General features: G+C 34.1%; 1 protein-coding gene across 18 annotated transcripts in view; it reads left to right on the forward strand.

Moving 5' to 3' along the window:
- LOC125170263 (coiled-coil domain-containing protein 7-like) overlaps positions 1–18,374 on the forward strand; it is a 305,241-nt gene that overhangs the window by 199,273 nt on the left and 87,594 nt on the right. For 16 of the 18 annotated variants that reach the window (XR_007153952.1, XR_007153953.1, XR_007153951.1 and 13 more), the window contains 4 exons: positions 3,807–3,917; positions 5,021–5,131; positions 7,986–8,105; positions 9,330–9,359. Coding sequence is in view for 14 of the 18 variants with exons in the window: in XM_047866717.1 (XP_047722673.1) it covers positions 3,807–3,917; positions 5,021–5,131; positions 7,986–8,105; positions 9,330–9,359 (372 nt within the window). In the remaining 4 variants the exon portion in view is untranslated. The remainder of the gene's footprint in view (positions 1–3,806; positions 3,918–5,020; positions 5,132–7,985; positions 8,106–9,329; positions 9,360–18,374) is intronic. The other 2 variants (XM_047866721.1, XM_047866730.1) reach the window with 1 other exon arrangement.

Genomic DNA, 18,374 nt, shown 5'->3' on the forward strand with positions numbered 1-18,374 from the left:
AAATCCAGAATCAGATGTTGGTCATGATGTTTTCCTCTGAGACCTTGATTGAAAATCTGTTTCATGCCTCTTTCCTACCTTCTGGTGGTTTTCTGGCAATATTTGACATTTCTTCTCTTATAGATGCGTCACCCTGATCTGTGCCTTCATCTTCATATGGTGTTCTCCCTATATATGTGTCTGTCTCTGTGCTCAAGTTTCTTGTTTTTATAAAGATACCATTTATATCAGATTAAGGCCTAGTATAATGACCTCATTTTAACTGGATTACCTTTTTTAGTACCCTATTTCCAAATAAGGTCACATTCTGAAGTAATCGGGGATAGGAATTCTATACTTTTTGGCAGGAGTGGGCACAGTTTTACCCCATAACCCCTTCATTATAGTGTGAAGGATTGTGGAGATCACAGCTAATTATGCACCAATATCCAGAAGGACTAATAAATTGAGTTCTGAACTTGGTACAGGACCATTATTTTCCACTAGGGATTCTGGGACCTTGGCCCAACCCCTAGTCTTGCATATTTTTGAAAGCTGAGACATCTGTTTAAAGTTGACAGGGCTCCATAATTCAGCCCTAGATTCTCTGGGAGGCACAGAAAGAATAGCACATGTATTAATCATAAGAGGATCACCCTGAAGACTCTAACTGAGCAGCCTGCTGGAGCCACAGGCCACCCACTACTTGACCATGAGTCCCTTGGTAACAAAGCTTATCAGTCTCCTCTTTAGGAACCTACTGTTGAGTAACCAGATCTAGAGATTTCTTTGGGATACCCTACCCTAAATGGTCTAGGGGAGGGCACAGGCTTACCATTTTTACATCACTCTTTCTTCTGGTCAGTCTTTGCTATCTGGGCAGGAGCCATGTTTTACAAACTCAATAATTGTCAGTGAAGATCTGGATTATGTCTCAAACTGATCAACATGACCTTTAAGGAGGTTTAATTGAGTTCAATAACCCATAAGAACTGGATGAACAAACCTCATTTGTACATCTAAGAGACCAGTAGGGTGGCTCACAGGAAACTATATCCATGGAAGGATGATTCATCCATGTTATTCAGTGCTAAAGACCTCATCATGTGTGGGCCAAATCTCTCAGAGTCAATATACTATCCAGCTGAGAATGTAGATGGTGTTGAGTTGTTGCATTCTTCCAACCCAGTGCCATCCTCCTGTTTTTCCTTAGGCAAAGTGGCTGCTGTTATTGTACTCTGGAAGTGGGGGTCTTTAATGTCATACCCTCGAGGTGCCACTCTCACTAAGTTTAACAAGATTACCCCCTTCATTAAGGAGACAAACTATCCAAGTCTCTAAGAGCATCAGATTACCAAACAAAGTGATCCCAAAGAGATCTTTGTTCTTTTTTTATTTCAGGTATGAATCTTAACAAAAACTTGCTGTGTTGTAGGCTGTCTTTTGGTGCCAGAACCATATTTACACCTAACAATGGTAACTGGGTACAACTCAGCATTCAGAGTCTCTGATGAATTTTCTTGTCATCACTGAAGGACTGTATCAGTAGTTAGGGAATTACTTCTCTAGCTTTCCTAGAGTCTCTCTTTTGGATCTGTATTTTGGACCACCATATGAGTTTGACCAAGGAATTAGAGGCTAAAGGGAAGCACCAGTGATCCCCTTAATACCTGAAAAAGTTATGTAACCAGTTGCTACCACTACCCCAAACACCCCCAGGATCCACTAGTATTTTCTGAGTTCTATTGGCATGGCTGATGAAGTACTCATGGAACTCTCAGACTCTTGAAAATGACCCACTAACATCACTGGAGAGTGTCTGATGGATTTCTCTAATACCTCTCAAAAGTGCCCTATGGGAAGTTGAGGGTGTTTGCCTTCTAGATAGAAAGTCAGTGCACTCTATTAACCATTCTGCTCAGTTCACCAATTTGTCAGAGAAAGCACTGACAGTTGTTGAGTTGGTCAATTAATAAGCCAAACTGAAAGTAATTTAATTACTTTATCTAATTACTATATTTTATAAGCAAGGGTCAAAACAGGAAAGGGCCAACTTTAACAATGTTCCATTTTTCCCCATTAAAGGAACCAGGGGAGTGTTAGATGTTCATCACAAATGCAGAGGGAGATTGTCTCTCACTGCTGAAGGATCCTCAAACAAAAGGCTCTTGCCATTTTATGGCGCCAGGATATGGAGGGACTTGGGGAGGGCTAGGAGTGGAAAAGTACTGAAAACTAAGTCAGAAAGGAGAAAGTTGTCCTCAAGGCTTCCCCAGGAAGGTAGCCCAAGCAGAGTCACCTGAACAGCACAGTGCCTCATTTGAAGTCTATGGATGGAACAGCTGGTCTAGGGAATGCTGACCTGGAGAGACCTGAATACATGATTGTACTTCCTTGCAAAGATCAGCACACCAGCTGTGTTTTAGGCCTAGTGTGGAGTAGGACGCTTTTTCATATGATAACTGCCAGGTAAAAAGTTTGTAATTTTCTATGGGTTGAACCTGAAAGATTACACATAGGATTTTAACTTGGATCTGCACTCCATAATTTATACACTTATACTAATATATATTGAGATACACACACACACACACACACACACACACACATTCATGCATACATGTGCATGTGAACATATACATGTATATTGTGCATACACATGTTTTAGAAATCATGAGGACTCTTGGACACCTTCAATTCTAATCTCTCATGTCTCATTCTTGCCTTCCTCCATTTCATATGTGTATATTCTTTCTTCCAGTGTCAATCTTGAATCTTTATTGGAGCTAAGAGCCTGAGCATGTAGTTGCTCAATCCTATAATGCTTCAACTTCATTAAGGAACTGCTCAGCACATACCACTACAAAAATAAGTCTATTCAAATGATTTAGTGATTTTTCTTGCAATCTGCCCCCTATATTCTTGCCTAAGATTGAGGGTATTTTTCAAACACTGTATTGATGACTTATTTGGATTAGTATTGTTATTTTTATCCCTTCACTAGAGTCATTTCACTTGCATTCAGTGTTAGCTTCCTCTTCTTATTCTTGTTGATTTAATTTTATTTTTGGAATGTATAGAGAGCATTAACCTGCTTCAAAAAGCAAATATTATGCAAAAGATATATGTCCTTCTCTTTGCATTCCTTAGACTTCTCTCCCATCCCATCTTCTTATAGGTAAGCAACTGTATTATTTTCATGTTTATTTTTCCTCTATTTTGTGAATTTAATATCTATTTTTCTATTTGTTTCTGATTACTTCTTTCTGACCCAAAAGTTAGCATACTAGATACACTTTTTTAAAGAGTTTTTTCACTTAAACATTAGCTCTTTTTGTCAGTTTATAGAAATATTTATTAATTTTATGCAAATACATAAAGCAGTTTATACCATGTAATATGCCATAGATTATACTATACCATAATTTATAACATACACCTTAGTTTATTCAACCAATATCCTATTCTTAAACATTTAGATGGTTTTAAATATTTTGCAATTGCAAACAATATTGTAATGAATAGACCTTGTACATATGCATTTTTGTTGGTTGGTTTATTGTTATCAATTAACTTAGTATATAAATAACCCAAAAGTGGAGACTGTTATGAAGTGTATTTGTTGCCTCAGAATAATGACATAATGAGACAGCCTCAGTAGTATCAATTAAACTTTTCTTATCATTTCCATGTCAGATCAACCATTAGGACAATTTATTTATAGCTATAAAAAGAAGATGCTATTGTACACTTGTTATAAATTTAAATCTCGAGTTTTCATAGATCTGCTTTTCCATTTAGTGAACTAAATGCATCTCTTTATTTAGCTCATTTTGGAGTACGAGATGAAAATTTAATGCTTGTGAATGAAGATTCAGTGTCACAACCCCAAATGCAAGTAGAGAAACAAATAACTTACAGAAAGAAAAGGCGCCATAGTAAGTATAATAATTATGGATAAGTTTAAATTATTTTAAACCCATCAGAAGATTTTTTTCTTTGGTTCATGAGGACACTTTTGAGCATATGTTTTATAGAAACTTTACACTCTAACCTAAATTGTGAATATGCAAAGATAACTAGAAAACAAAAGTAAAAGCATTAATACCCTCAGGCTGGAATTTCAAATCATAAGACTATTTCACAGTCATAGGACACACATTCAGTATCCACCAAGGCCCAATAACTCTCCAGTAATACCTCAAAGTATCTTTTAGCTGAATCTGTGGGAGTTACAGTTCTTGGGAGATTTTGACAATTGGGCACTTCTGACCTGTAGTAGTGTCATTCTGACATAAGGTCCAATTGAGAAACGTGAGAGGTTTAATTGGGCCACACTGTCATCATTTGTTACTGAGAGAGAGCTGCTAGCTATGAAGTTGGTTAATTCAGACAATAAACTAATTTGAAAGTCACAATTAAGCCTTTATTCACTTGTGATAATATAAACAAGAGTCTAAATATAAAAGGGCACCAGCCCACCAGTATTTCAACCAGTGTTTCATAAAATGACATCAGACAAGCATCAAATGTATCAGTGCAGATGGGTAAAGAATGTCTTACATATACATATATACATACATACATACATATGTACAATAATCTACCATTATAGAAGTATTCATATTATACCAGTTCTGTAGTTGAGATATATGTATCAGTTTATTTGGCCAATCTCCATGCTTTAACATTTAAATGGTTTTAAGTATTTTGGAATTACAAAAAAGGCTGTAATGAATACTCTTGTGCATATGAGTTTTCATTGCTTGGTCTATTATTGTGTATTAGCCTAAGTATAAATCACCCATGATACCTGAAGACCAACATAAAATGTATTTGTTACTTAGGTTTATTTATGAAATAATGAGACAGTTTTGAAATCAGCCATTTTCATAACAGTTCTAGCATTATAATGATTCACTTATGACCTTATAAAAATGAAGGAAAATGCTACTGTGCATTTGTTATAAATTTGAAATCTAGGGATTTCACAATAGATCTGTTTTTCCAGTTCATAGACTAAATCTATCTCTTTCTATAGCTTATTTTGGCATACCTGATGAAAATCTTATGTTTGCGAGTCAAGATTCAGCATCAAAATCCCAAGTGCAAGCAAAGAAAAAAATAACTTCCAGAAAGGAAAGACGTAAAAGTAAGTATAGAAATTATAGGAAACTTTAAATTATTTTAAATTAACCTCATCAGATTTCATTTGGTTCATGAATATGTTTTTTGGGCATATATTTTATAGAAACCTTACACTCAGATCTAAAGTGTGAATATCCTGGGGCACCTGGGTGGCTCAGTCGGCTGAGTGTCTGACTTCAGCTCTGGTCAGATCTCACGGTTCCTGGGTTCAAGCTCTGCATCGGGCTCTGTGCTGACAGCTCAGAGCCTGGAACCTGCTTCAGATTCTGTGTCTCCCTCTCTCTCTGCCCCTCGCCTGTCCATGCTTACACACTCTGTCTCTTTCTCTCTCTCTCAAAAAATAAGTAAATATTAAAAAATAGATAAAGCATGTATATCCTAAGATAGAGACAAAAGCAAAATTAATAATACTGTTTGGTTAGTATTTGCAAGGTCAGTAATTATTAAGTAAATGGCTTCCATGCACACTAATGAAAATTATTCACATGATTTTTTTCTTCCATGGGAAGAAAATTTGATGATTTTTTGGCATATCCAGACATTTCAAACATTTATGTTTTTTTTTTTCCTTAGCATTTCCTCTTGAAAAGCAAAACAATGAAATGATGTCACAGGAAAATCAATTTCCTGAGGAGAAAGTTTTATTTTTAAGAAACCAAGTTCAAAGTAAAAAACTTGAAACTACTAGAAATATGAATCTTGATAGCAAGTAATTAAATGTAAATCTTATGAATTATTTTTAATTAAATTCAGGAGAACACTTTTGGATTTATGAATATGTCTTCAACCATATGCTCTTTGGTAATGATTCCCATCACACTTTAGATACTTATTAATAATTTATCTCTTTGTTTTAAAATTACTGAATTAGATGTGTTAAATCTTACTTTGGGATTTATTTTTTCTTGCAGTTGTGGCAGCTTATGATTTATATCTTATGACAATCTATTATTTATGGTATATAAAGTTAAGATTTATAATATCTTTCAAGGACAGAACATTTTGTCTTAATTAGGAAGTTTTTATTTATTTTCCCCCAAAACTACTTTATCTACTATTAATGTAGCTCCATAAACCTCTGGTTGGTATTTGCATCATACATTTTTTTCTATCCTGTTTCTTGTATCTTTGTGATTTTGCTGTATCTCTTGCAAGAAACTTATAAGTGTAAATATCTTAAAATTCAGCTCGTTCTTTGTCTTTTAAGTAGTTCTCAATCATATATAATCTAGTTATTTCTACTTTATTTACCCCATTTCTTGGGTAATTTTTCCTACTTTTCTTTCACTTTTTCACTCTCTGTATTTTTTATCCTTATATGTTTTTCCTTAGCCATATCTGATTAAAAATTTTTAGACTTTATTCTAAAATGTGAATACTCTAAAAAAACTAAAGAATCATTTTAAATATGTAAGTATATATAATAATGTTTATAATAATATTTCTAAATTAAATATATTTAATGCTTCTGTAAAAGTAGCAAGACTGCTTACATACACACAAGTGAAAGTATATTCACGTGATATTTGTATTTCAACTAGACAGGATTTGCTTATATCATTAAAAAATGACATAACATATTGTTGGATAAATAACATATATTGTAAATCCAAAAGTTCTACCACAGATCCAGTTCTCTATTTACTGCTTTTATGACTTTCTTCTTGAGGCCCAGAAAATGGATGAGATATCAGATGAAAATCTTTTGCCTGACACTTAAAACTGTTAGAAAGAAAAGACTCAGTAGTGAATATGATAATTATGATTATTAAATTATTTAAAATTTCAATTGATTTGAACAGAATTTTGTTTATGAATGTATATTCTGCTACAAGCTTACATACATCTATTAAGTCAGATTTTTATTGTGTTATTTAAATTTCCTATTTCTTGATTTTCTTGAATTTTGTTTGTCCTACCAATTATGGAGAGATGCATATTGAATTTTCGCATTATGATTGTGGACTTATCTATTTATTCCTGCAGTACTATTTTCATTATATTGCCAATTTTCCTTACACTGTCTGTTGTTAGGTGCATAAAAATACAAATGTTAGATAATTTCTTATGAATTCAATGATTTCTTTTTCTGAAAGGTGCCATTTTATTCTGTCTCCATTAAGGTCTTTTGACCAAAATCCTATTTTGTCTGACAGTAACATAACTATTGCGTATTTATTTTGGTTACATTTACATGACATATCTTTTTTCACCTACTTAGTTTCCAATTTTCTCTATTATTATTATTTAGTAGTGTCACTTATAAATAACCTATAATTAAATTATTTATAAATCTAGTATGACTGTCTTTGTCTATCCCTATAACATATAATCCATTTATAATTATGGTACTTATTGATACATTTGGATTTAATTATTTCTATTTTGGAGTGCTCTGTATTCTTCCTACCTGACCTAGCTTTCTTTCTATTTCATTTCCTTATTTTGGAATTATTACTTTCTAATCAGTCTAACTTTTACATCAATCCTATACATTTTAAAATTTTTAAGTATTTAAAAAATGTAAATGACCTTAGTACAATAAAGTCTAATTATAATTTTCTAAATGTGTGTATAAAGTAACAAAAGTACCTTCACATACTTTCAGGAAAGCACTGTGATGATTTTTATATTTAATTTTATAGTCTGTTTTGAAAATTCACCAGAATTTTGTTTTGTTTTGTTTTGTTTTGGTTTGGTTTGGTTTTGGGGGGGGGGGAGTGTTTGATCATTTATTTAAATTGTGTTCATTTGCTTAAATTTTATAAAACTGGAAAGAAACTGTAAGTGGTTCTTTATTAAAAATAAAGAGAGTTAACTTTTACTTTTTATTGAGTTAAAGGTCTCTATTTTTGTAGCTGAGAAAATGGATGAAAAAGCAGGTAAAAATCTTTCACCTGAAGATAATGAAGTTTTAATCTCAAACGGCTTATCTCAAATTAAGACACTTGGAGCTACCAGAAAAGTGGGACTTACTAGTAAGTATAATTATTAAAAATATTATTTAAAATAAAAAAATTAGGGGCGCCTGGGTGGCGCAGTTGGTTAAGCGTCCGACTTCAGCCAGGTCACGATCTCGCGGTCCGTGAGTTCGAGCCCCGCGTCAGGCACTGGGCTGATGGCTCAGAGCCTGGAGCCTGTTTCCGATTCTGTGTCTCCCTCTCTCTCTGCCCCTGTTCATGCTCTGTCTCTCTCTGTCCCAAAAATAAATAAATGTTGAAAAAAATAAAATAAAATAAAATAAAAAAATTATTAAAAGATATTTAATATATTTCTTTCTTCAGTTCATGAATATATATATTCAATCATAAATGCATGCTATATACTGTATCATATATACATATATATATGCTACATCTGTAATGTGTGTGCATGTATGTTATCCATTTGGTCAAGTTGATTAATTATGTTGTTGGTGCTTTCTTAATTTCATTGAGATTCTATGCTTATTATTTGTGAGGAAAGTATATTAAATTCAACTACTGTGATTGTTTATTTCTCTATTACTCTTTGTAGTTCTGCCAATTTTTGTTTTATTTTTCTAAGGCTTTTTTACTGTATATAATAAATATAAGTTATATGCAGATATATACATATGTATGTAATAAATACACAAATTTTTAAATGTTATATATTCTTAGTGAACTGAAATTTCATTCTTAATGATGGACATTTTGTAATAACTTTTTTGTGTGCTTTTAGTCCATTTTACCTAATATTTACATAGTATCTTAATGTAATTATTTGCATAGAATAATTTTTTCATCATTTTACTTTCAATCTTTTCATATTGCTATGAATTAGTTGTGTAACTTTAAAACAAAAGGCATTGTGGTTGGTTATTTTTTAATCCAATGTAACAGTCTTTGTGTTTTAAATGGAACATTTAATAGATTTACATTTAATGGAAATATTGATATGTTGAGGGTAAATGATTTGTATTTTGTCTTTCTTATCTGATGTGTTTTTGATATTCTTTTAAATTTATTTTGAATGTATTCTTTACCATTTCTTTATTCCCTCACCGATAATCTGTTACAAAAATATTGAATTTAATCCTAAATTGTGAATACCTTATAAAACTATTCTCTTAAAAAGTACTCCCATTATTTCTGTATTTCACATAGTCACTCTGTAAATCACTATCTCAACAATGTGTAGACATCACTATTTCAACAATATGGTATTTGATTATGTTTCAGAACATGAAAGGAAATATTCCTCGATAATTGGTATGTATTTGAATTACAAATTAATGAATACAATTGTCTTCTTAATGGGTTAAAAGCATCCTTCTTATAGATCAGAAAGTAGATATGTTAGATGAAAATCTTTTACTCAAGCATAAAGTTACATTGTCAATAAGCCAGTCTCAAAGTAAGAAATTTATACCTGTGAAAATGAAAACACTAAGTAGTAAGTATGACAATTTTCAATATCATTGATTTATTTTTAATTAAAGAAAGCAGCAAAACTTTGTCCTTATAATCAATCATGTATTTTGTATGCATCTGTTAGCTCAAATGTATTTATTGTGTTGTTCAATTCTTCTTTAATTGAAGTTCTGTCTATTCTATATTACTAAGAGATGTTATGTTAAATTCTCCCACTGTGGTTACAGACTTCTCTGTGTTTCTTGGTAGTTTTGCTGGTTTGTTTTATGTATTTGGAAACTCGGTTATTAAATGTGTGCAAATTTGTACTTGTTATTTATATCTGATAAACTGAGCCTTTGTCTCTTTAAAAGTATAATCTTTCTTTCTAGGAATATTTTTGTGCCTTAATGTTTATTTTGTCTTTTGGTAATATAGCTATATGCCTTCTTGTGATAAGTATTTACAGTTTTTTCTTAAGATTTTAGACAGAAGTTAATGGTGCCTATAGCATCTTAGTATTTTCTTATAATGATCGTAACCCACAAGAAAAACCCAACAATATCTTTATTAATTGGTTGTGTCAAACCAAATTAGGACCTGTTGGGATCTACATAACTTTTGTGGGAACACAAATTATCAGTAAACTTGGGCAAATACCTAGCAGTGTGATTGCTGGCTCATATGGCAAGACTGTATTTAACTTTATAAGAAACTGCCAAACCATCTGCAAAGTGCCTCTAGTATTTTGCATTCCAACCAGCAGTGAATCGGAGTTCCCATTGATTTACATCCCTGGCATCATTTGTGGTTTTCAGTGTTTTGGATTTTAGCCATTTTAATAGGTGTGTAATAGTATCTCATTGCTTTAATTTATAATTCCCTGATGACACATATGTAGAAATTCTTTTCAGATGCTTATGTACCATCTATATGATTTATTTGTTAAGGTATCTGTTCAGATCATTTGCCAATATTGTGATTGGGTTATTTGTTTTCTAATTGTTGAGATTTAAAGCATTCCTTAAATACTATGAATAACAGTTCTTTATCAGATATATGTTCCGCAAATATTTTCTTCCGTCTGTGTCTTGTATTATTATTCTCTTAACAGTGCCTTTCAGAGATCAGAAGTTTGTTTTCCTTTTAATTTAACTTATCATTTTTATTTTTTTCATGGATTGTGCTTTTGGTATTGTATATAAAAAGGCATCACCAGTTTGCATTACAAAAACAGTGTAAGAGGGTTCCTCTTTCTCTGCACCCTTGCCAACACCTATTGTTTCCTGTGTTGATAATTTTAGCCATTTTTACTGATATGAGGTGATATCTCATTGTAGTTTTGTGTCTCCCTGATGATCAGTGCTGTTGAGCACCTTTTCATGTATCTGTTGGCCATCTGAATGTCATCTTTGGAAAAATGTCTATTCATGTCTTCTGCCCAATTTTTAATCAGATTATATGTTTTTAGGGTGCTGAGTTTGATAAATTCTTTACAGATTTTGGATACTAACCCTTTATCAGATATGTCATTTGCAAATATCTTCTCCCATTTGGTAGGTTGCCTTTTAGTTTTATTGATTGTTACTTTCACCGTAGAGAAACATTTTATTTTGAAGAAGTCCCAAAGTTTATTTTTGCTTTTGTTTCCCTTGTCTCAGGACACATATCTAGTAAAAAGTTGCTATGGCCAATGTCAAGGATATTAGTGCCTGTGTTCCTCCTAGATTTTTATAGTTTCATGTCTCACATTTAGGTCTTTCATCCATTTTGAATTTATTTTTGTGTATGGTGTAAGAAAGTGGTCCAGTTTCATTATCCTGTATGTTGCTGTCCAGTTTTCCCAGCACCATTTGTTGAAGAGACTCTTTTTTCCATTGGATATTCTTTCTTGCTTATCAAAGATTAATGCCCCATAGAGTTGTGGGTTCATTTCTAGATTTTCTATTCTGTTCCATTGATCTATGTGTCTGTTTCTGTGCCTGTACCACACTGTCTTAGTCACTACAGCTTTGTAATATAACTTAAAGCCTAGAATTGTTATGCTTCCAGCTTTGCTTGTCTGTAGTATAGACATTTGAACAATATTTGTTATTCCAAAAACCAATATTTGTTGTTTCAATCCATGAACATGCAAAGTTTTTCAATTTCTTTGTGTCATCTTCAATTTCTTTCATCAGTGTTCTATAGTTTTCAGAGTACAGGTCTATCACCTCTTTGATTATGTTTATTCCTAGATAATCTTATGTTTTGGTGCAATTTAAAATGGGATTCATTAATTAATTTCTCTTTCTGGTTCTTCAGTATTGGTGTATAGAAATTCAACAGATTTCTGCATATTGATTTGTATCTTATGATTTTAATGATTCATGTATCAGTTCTAAGTTTTTTAGTGGAGTCTTTCAGATTTTTTACATAAAGTATCATGTCATCAGCAAATAGGGAAATTCTTCTTCCTTGCTGTTTTGGATACATTTTATTTCTTTTTGTTGTCAGATTGCTGTGGCTAGCATTTCCAGTACTATGTTGAATAGCAGTGATAAGAGTGGACATCCCAGTCTTGTTCCTGATCTTAGGAGAAAAGCTCTCAGTTTTTCCCCATTGAGGATGATGTTAGCTGTGGGTCTTTTATATATGGCCTTTTTTATATTGAGATAGGTTCCCTCCAACCCTACTTTGTTGAGGGTTTTTAACATGAATGGATGTTGTACTTTGTCAGATGATTTTTCTGCACCTATTGAAAGGATCATATGGTTCTTATCCTTTCTTTTGTTAATATGGTGTATCACACTGATTGATTTGTAAACATTGAACCATGCTTGCAGCCCAGGAATAAATCCCATTTAATCATGGTGAATGATTCTGTTAATGTACTGTTGGATTTGGTTTGCTAGAAGAATTTTTGCATCCACGTTCATCAGGGTTATTGGCCTCTGCGCTTTTTTTTAAATGTTTATTTATTTTTGAGAGAGAGAGACAGAGACAGAGTGTGAGTGGGGGAGGGGCAGAGAGAGAGGGAGACACAGAATCTGAAGCAGGCTCCAGGCTCTGAGCTGTTAGCACAAAGCCTGAAGCGGGGCTCAGACTCACAACTGTGAGATCTGACCTGAGCCGAAGTCAGACACTCAACCGACTGAGCCATACAGGCACCCCAAGCCTGTACTGTTTTTTAGTGGAATCTTTATCTGGTTTTGGTATTAAGGTAATTCTGGCCTCATATATCAGTTTGGAAGTTTTTCTTCCTCTTCTATTGCTTTGGAATAGTTTGAAAAGAATAGGTATTGACTCTTCTTTATTTTTTGTTTTAATTTAAATTCAAGTTAGTTAACATACAGTGTAGTCTTGACTTCAGGGTAGAACCCAGTGATTCATCTCTTACTTATGACACCCAGTGCTCATCCTGAAAAATGCCCTCCTTAATGCCCTTCACCCATTTAACACATCCCCCCAACCCTCCACCAGCCCTCAGTTTGTTCTCTGTATTTAACTCTCTTATGATTTGCCTCCCATTCTGTTTTTATTTTATATTTCCTTGCCTTCCCCTATGTTCATTTGTTGAGTTTCTCAAATTCCACATATGATTTAAGTCATATGATACCAGTCTTTCTTTGATTTATTTTGCTTAGCATAATACCCTCCAGTTCCATCCACACTGTTGCAAATGGTAAGATTTCATTCTTTTTCATTCCTATATGTATGTATATATGTATATACATGTATATGTATGTATACATATATACATACATATACACACACATATACATACATATATATGTATATATGTGTGTATATATATGTGTGTGTATATATATATATACGTATATATATATACGTATATATATATGTATATTACCCACATCTTCTTTCTCCATTCATCGGTTGATGGACATTTAGGCTCTTTCCATAATTTGCCTATTGTTGATAGTCAAGCATTTTTGTATCCTTTGTAATTCCTTGTAGTGCAATTGCTGGTTTGTAGGGTAGTTCTGTTTTTAATGTTTGAGGAACCTCCATACTGTTTTCTAGAGTGGCTACACCAGTTTGCCTTCCCACCAGCAGTGCAAAAGTGTTTCCCTTTCTCCGCATCCTCACCAACACTTGTTGTTTCCTAGGTTGTTAATTTTAGCCATTCTGACAGGTGTTAGGTAGTATTTCTTTGTGGTTTTGATTTGTATTTCTCTGATTATGAGTGATGTTGAGCATCTTTTCATGTGTGTGTTAGCCATCTGGATGTTTTCTTTGGAAAAGTTTCTATTCATGTCTTCTGCCATTTCTTCAGTAAGTTCTTTATAGATTTAGGATAATGAAAACATAACAATGCAAACCCTTTGGGATGCAGCAAAGGCAACCCTAAGAGGAAAATACATTGCAATTCAGGCCTATCTCAAGAAGCAAGAAAGTTCCCAAATATACAACCTAACCTTATACCTAAAGGATCTAGAAAAAAAGCATAAAAAAAGGCCAAAGCCAGCAGAAGAAAAGAAATAATAAAGATTAGAACAGAAATAAACTGCATAGAATATTGAAAAAAAATGCAGAACATATCAATGAAGCTAAGAGCTGGTTTTTGTAAAGAATAAACAAAATTGATAAATCCCTAGCCAAACTTCTCAAAAAGAAAAGAGAGCAGACCCAAATAGATACAATCATGAATGAAAGAGGAGAGATCACAGCCAACACCACAGAAATACAAACGATTATCAGAGAATAGTATGAAAAATTATATGCCAACAAACTGGACAATATGGAAGAAATGGACAAATTCCAAGACACACACAACCAAACCTCAAATAGGAAGAAAAAGAAAATTTGAACAGGCCCATAACCAGCAAATAAATTGAATCAATTATCAAAAATGTCCCAACAAGTAAGAGTCATGGGCCAGATGACTTCCCAGGGGAATTCTACCAGACATTTAAAGCAGAGTTGGGGCGCCTGGGTGACTCAGTTGGTTAAGTGTCTGACTTTAGCTCAGGTCATGATCTCACAGTCCATGAGTTTGAGCCCTGTGTCGGGCTCTGTGCTGACAGCTCAGAGCCTGGAGCCTGCTTCAGATTCTGTGTCTCCCTCTCTCTCTGTCCCTCTGCTGCTCATTCTCTGTCTCAAAAATAAATAAAAACATTAAAAAAAATTAAAGCAGAGTTAATACCTATTCTCAAATTGTTCCAAAAAATAGAAACAGAAGGGAAGCTTCCAAACTCATATGAAGCTAGCATTACCTCAATTCCAAAAGTAGACAAAGACCCCACTATAAGAAGAATTACAGGCTAATATTCCTGATGAACCCGGATGCTAAAATTCTCAACAAGGTACTAGCAAATAGAATTCAATGGTGCATTAAAAAAAGTATTCACCAGCAAAGATGAAGTCAAGCTTTTGCTTTTTGCAGATGACATGATATTATACATGGAAAATCCGATAGACTCCACCAAAAGTCTGCTAGAACTGACACATGAATTCAGCAAAGTTGCAGGATACAAAATCAATGTACAGAAATCAGTTGCATTCTTATACACCAACAATTAAACAACAGAAAGACAAATAAAGAAACTGATCCCATTCACAATTGCACCAAGAAGCATAAAATACTTAGGAATAAATCTAACCAAAGATGTAAAGGATCTATATGCTGAAAACTATAGAAAGCTTATGAAGGAAATTGAAGAAGATTTAAAGAAATGGAAAGACATTCCCTGCTCATGGATTGGAAGAATAAATATTGTCAAAATGTCAATACTACCCAAAGCTATCTAGACATTCAATGCAATCCCAATCAAAATTGCACCAGCATTCTTCTCGAAACTAGAACAAGCAATCCTAAAATTCATATGGAACCACAAAAGGCCCCGAATAGCCAAAGGAATTTTGAAGAAGAAGACCAAAGCAGGAGGCATCACAATCCCAGACTTTAGCCTCTACTACAAAGCTGTCATCATCAAGACAGCATGGTATTGGCACAAAACCAGACACATAGACCAATGGAATAGACTAGAAACCCCAGAACTAGACCCACAAACGTATGGCCAACTCATCTTTGACAAAGCAGGAAAGAACATCCAATGGAAAAAAGACAGCCTCTTTAACAAATGGTGCTGGGAGAACTGGACAGCAACATGCAGAAGGTTGAAACTAGACCACTTTCTCACACCATTTACAAAAATAGACTCAAAATGGATAAAGGACCTAAATGTGAGACAGGAAACCATCAAAACCTTAGAGGAGAAAGCAGGAAAAGACCTCTCTGACCTCAGCCGTAGCAATCTCTTACTCGACACATCCCCAAAGGCAAGGGAATTAAAAGCAAAAGTGAATTACTGGGACCTTATGAAGATAAAAAGCTTCTGCACAGCAAAGGAAACAACCAACAAAACTAAAAGGCAACCAATGGAATGGGAAAAGATATTCGCAAATGACATATCGGACAAAGGGCTAGTATCCAAAATCTATAAAGAGCTCACCAAACTCCACACCCGAAAAACAAATAACCCAGTGAAGAAATGGGCAGAAAACATGAATAGACACTTCTCTAAGGAAGACATCCAGATGGCCAACAGGCACATGAAAAGATGTTCAGCGTCGCTCCTTACCAGGGAAATACAAATCAAAACCACACTCAGATATCACCTCACGCCAGTCAGAGTGGCCAAAATGAACAAATCAGGAGACTATAGATGCTGGAGAGGATGTGGAGAAACGGGAACCCTCTTGCACTGTTGGTGGGAATGCAAATTGGTGCAGCCACTCTGGAAAGCAGTGTGGAGGTTCCTCAGAAAATTAAAAATAGACCTACCCTATGACCCAGCAATAGCACTGCTAGGAATTTATCCAAGGGATACAGGAGTACTGATGCATAGGGCCACTTATACCCCAATGTTCATAGCAGCACTCTCAACAATAGCCAAATTATGGAAAGAGCCTAAATGTCCATCAACTGATGAATGGATAAAGAAATTGTGGTTTATATACACAATGGAATATTACGTGGCAATGAGAAAAAATGAAATATGGCCTTTTGTAGCAACATGGATGGAACTGGAGAGTGTGATGCTAAGTGAAATAAGCCATACAGAGAAAGACAGATACCATATGGTTTCACTCTTATGTGCATCCTGAGAAACTTAACAGGAACCCATGGGGGAGGGGAAGGAAAAAAAAAAAAGAGGTTAGAATGGGAGAGAGCCAAAGCATAAGAGACTGTTAAAAACTGAGAACAAACTGAGGGCTGATGGGGGGTGGGAGGGAGGAGAGGGTGGGTGATGGGTATTGAGGAGGGCACCTTTTGGGATGAGCACTGGGTGTTGTATGGAAACCAATTTGTCAATAAATTTCATAAAAAAAAAAAAGTATTCACCATGATCAAGTGGGATTCATTCCTGGGCTGCAGGGCTGGTTCAATATTCACAAATCAATCAGTGTGATACAACACATTAATAAAAGAAATAATAAGAACCATACAATCCTAACTCTGGTTTAAATGTTTGACAGAATTTGCCTGTAGAGTCATATGGCCTTGGACTTTTGTTTTTTGGGAGCTTTCTGGTAATTTGTTAGTGATTCAATTTCTTTGCTGACTATAGGCATGTTCACATTTTCTATTTTTTCCTGTTTCAGTTTGATAGTTTATATGTTTCTAGGAATTTATCCATTTCTCTAGGTTATCCAATATGTTGGCATATAGCTTTTTTTTAAAGTTTATTTATTTATTTTGAGTGAGAGAATGTGTGCGCAAGCAGAGGCGGGGCAAAGAGAGAAAATCCAAAGCAGGCTCTACACTCAGTGAGGAGCCTGTTGCAGGGCTCAATCCCATGACTGTGTGATCATAACCTGAGCTGAAATCAAGTCAATCACTTAACCAACTAAGCTACCCAGGCTACCCAGCATATGGGTTTTTTTTTTATAATGTCTTTTACGGTTTTTTGTGTATCTGTGCTGTTGGTTGTTATTTCTCTTCTCTCATTTGTGTTTTTATTTGGGTTCTTTCTGTTTTATTTTTGATAAGTCTGGCTAGAGATTTATCAATATTTTTAATTTTTTCACAGAACAAGCTCCTGCTTTCATTGATCTGTTCTACTTTTTGTTTGTTTGTTTCCACATCAGTTATTTCTGCTCTAATCTTTATTATTTCCTTCCTTCTGTTGGCTTTAGGCTTCATTTGTTGTTTATTTTCTAGCTCCTTTAGGTATAAGGTTATGTTGTTTAGTTGAGATTTTTCTTGTTTCTTAAGATCAGCCTGTATTGCTGTATACTTCCCTCTTAGAACCGCTTTTACGGCAACCCAAAGATTTTGAAAACTTGTGCCCTCATTTTCATTTTTTCCCATGTATTTTTAAAATTTCTTTGATTTCCTGGTTGACCCATTCCTTTTTAGTAATATGTTGTTTAACCTCCATGTATTGGTGCTCTTTCCAAATTTTTTCTTGTTGATGACCTCTAGTTACATAGCGTTGTGGTCAGAAAAGGTGCATGGTATGATTTCAATTTTTTTATTTGTTGAGGCCTGATTTGTGACCTAAATATATCTATTCTGTAGAATTTCCCATGTGCAATTGTTTCCTAGTTAATCTGCTTAGATGATCTGTCCATTGTCGTAACTGGGATGTTAAAGTCCCCTAATATTATTGTATTATTATTGATGCGTTTCTTTAGGTTTTTTTATTAGTTGATTTTTATATTTGGCTTCCTCCAACTTGGGGTCATAAATACTTACAATTATTAGATCTTCTTGTTGGAGAGACCCCTTTTTCATGATATAGTGCCTTTCTTCCTCTCTTATTACAGTCTTTGATTTAAAATCTAGTTTGTCTCAAATAAGTATGGCTACTCTAGCTTTATTTTGATGTCCATTAGCATGATAAATCATTCTCCATACCCTCA

The sequence above is a fragment of the Prionailurus viverrinus genome, chromosome B4 (assembly GCF_022837055.1).
Source record: "Prionailurus viverrinus isolate Anna chromosome B4, UM_Priviv_1.0, whole genome shotgun sequence".
NCBI classification, from domain to species: domain Eukaryota; kingdom Metazoa; phylum Chordata; class Mammalia; order Carnivora; family Felidae; genus Prionailurus; species Prionailurus viverrinus.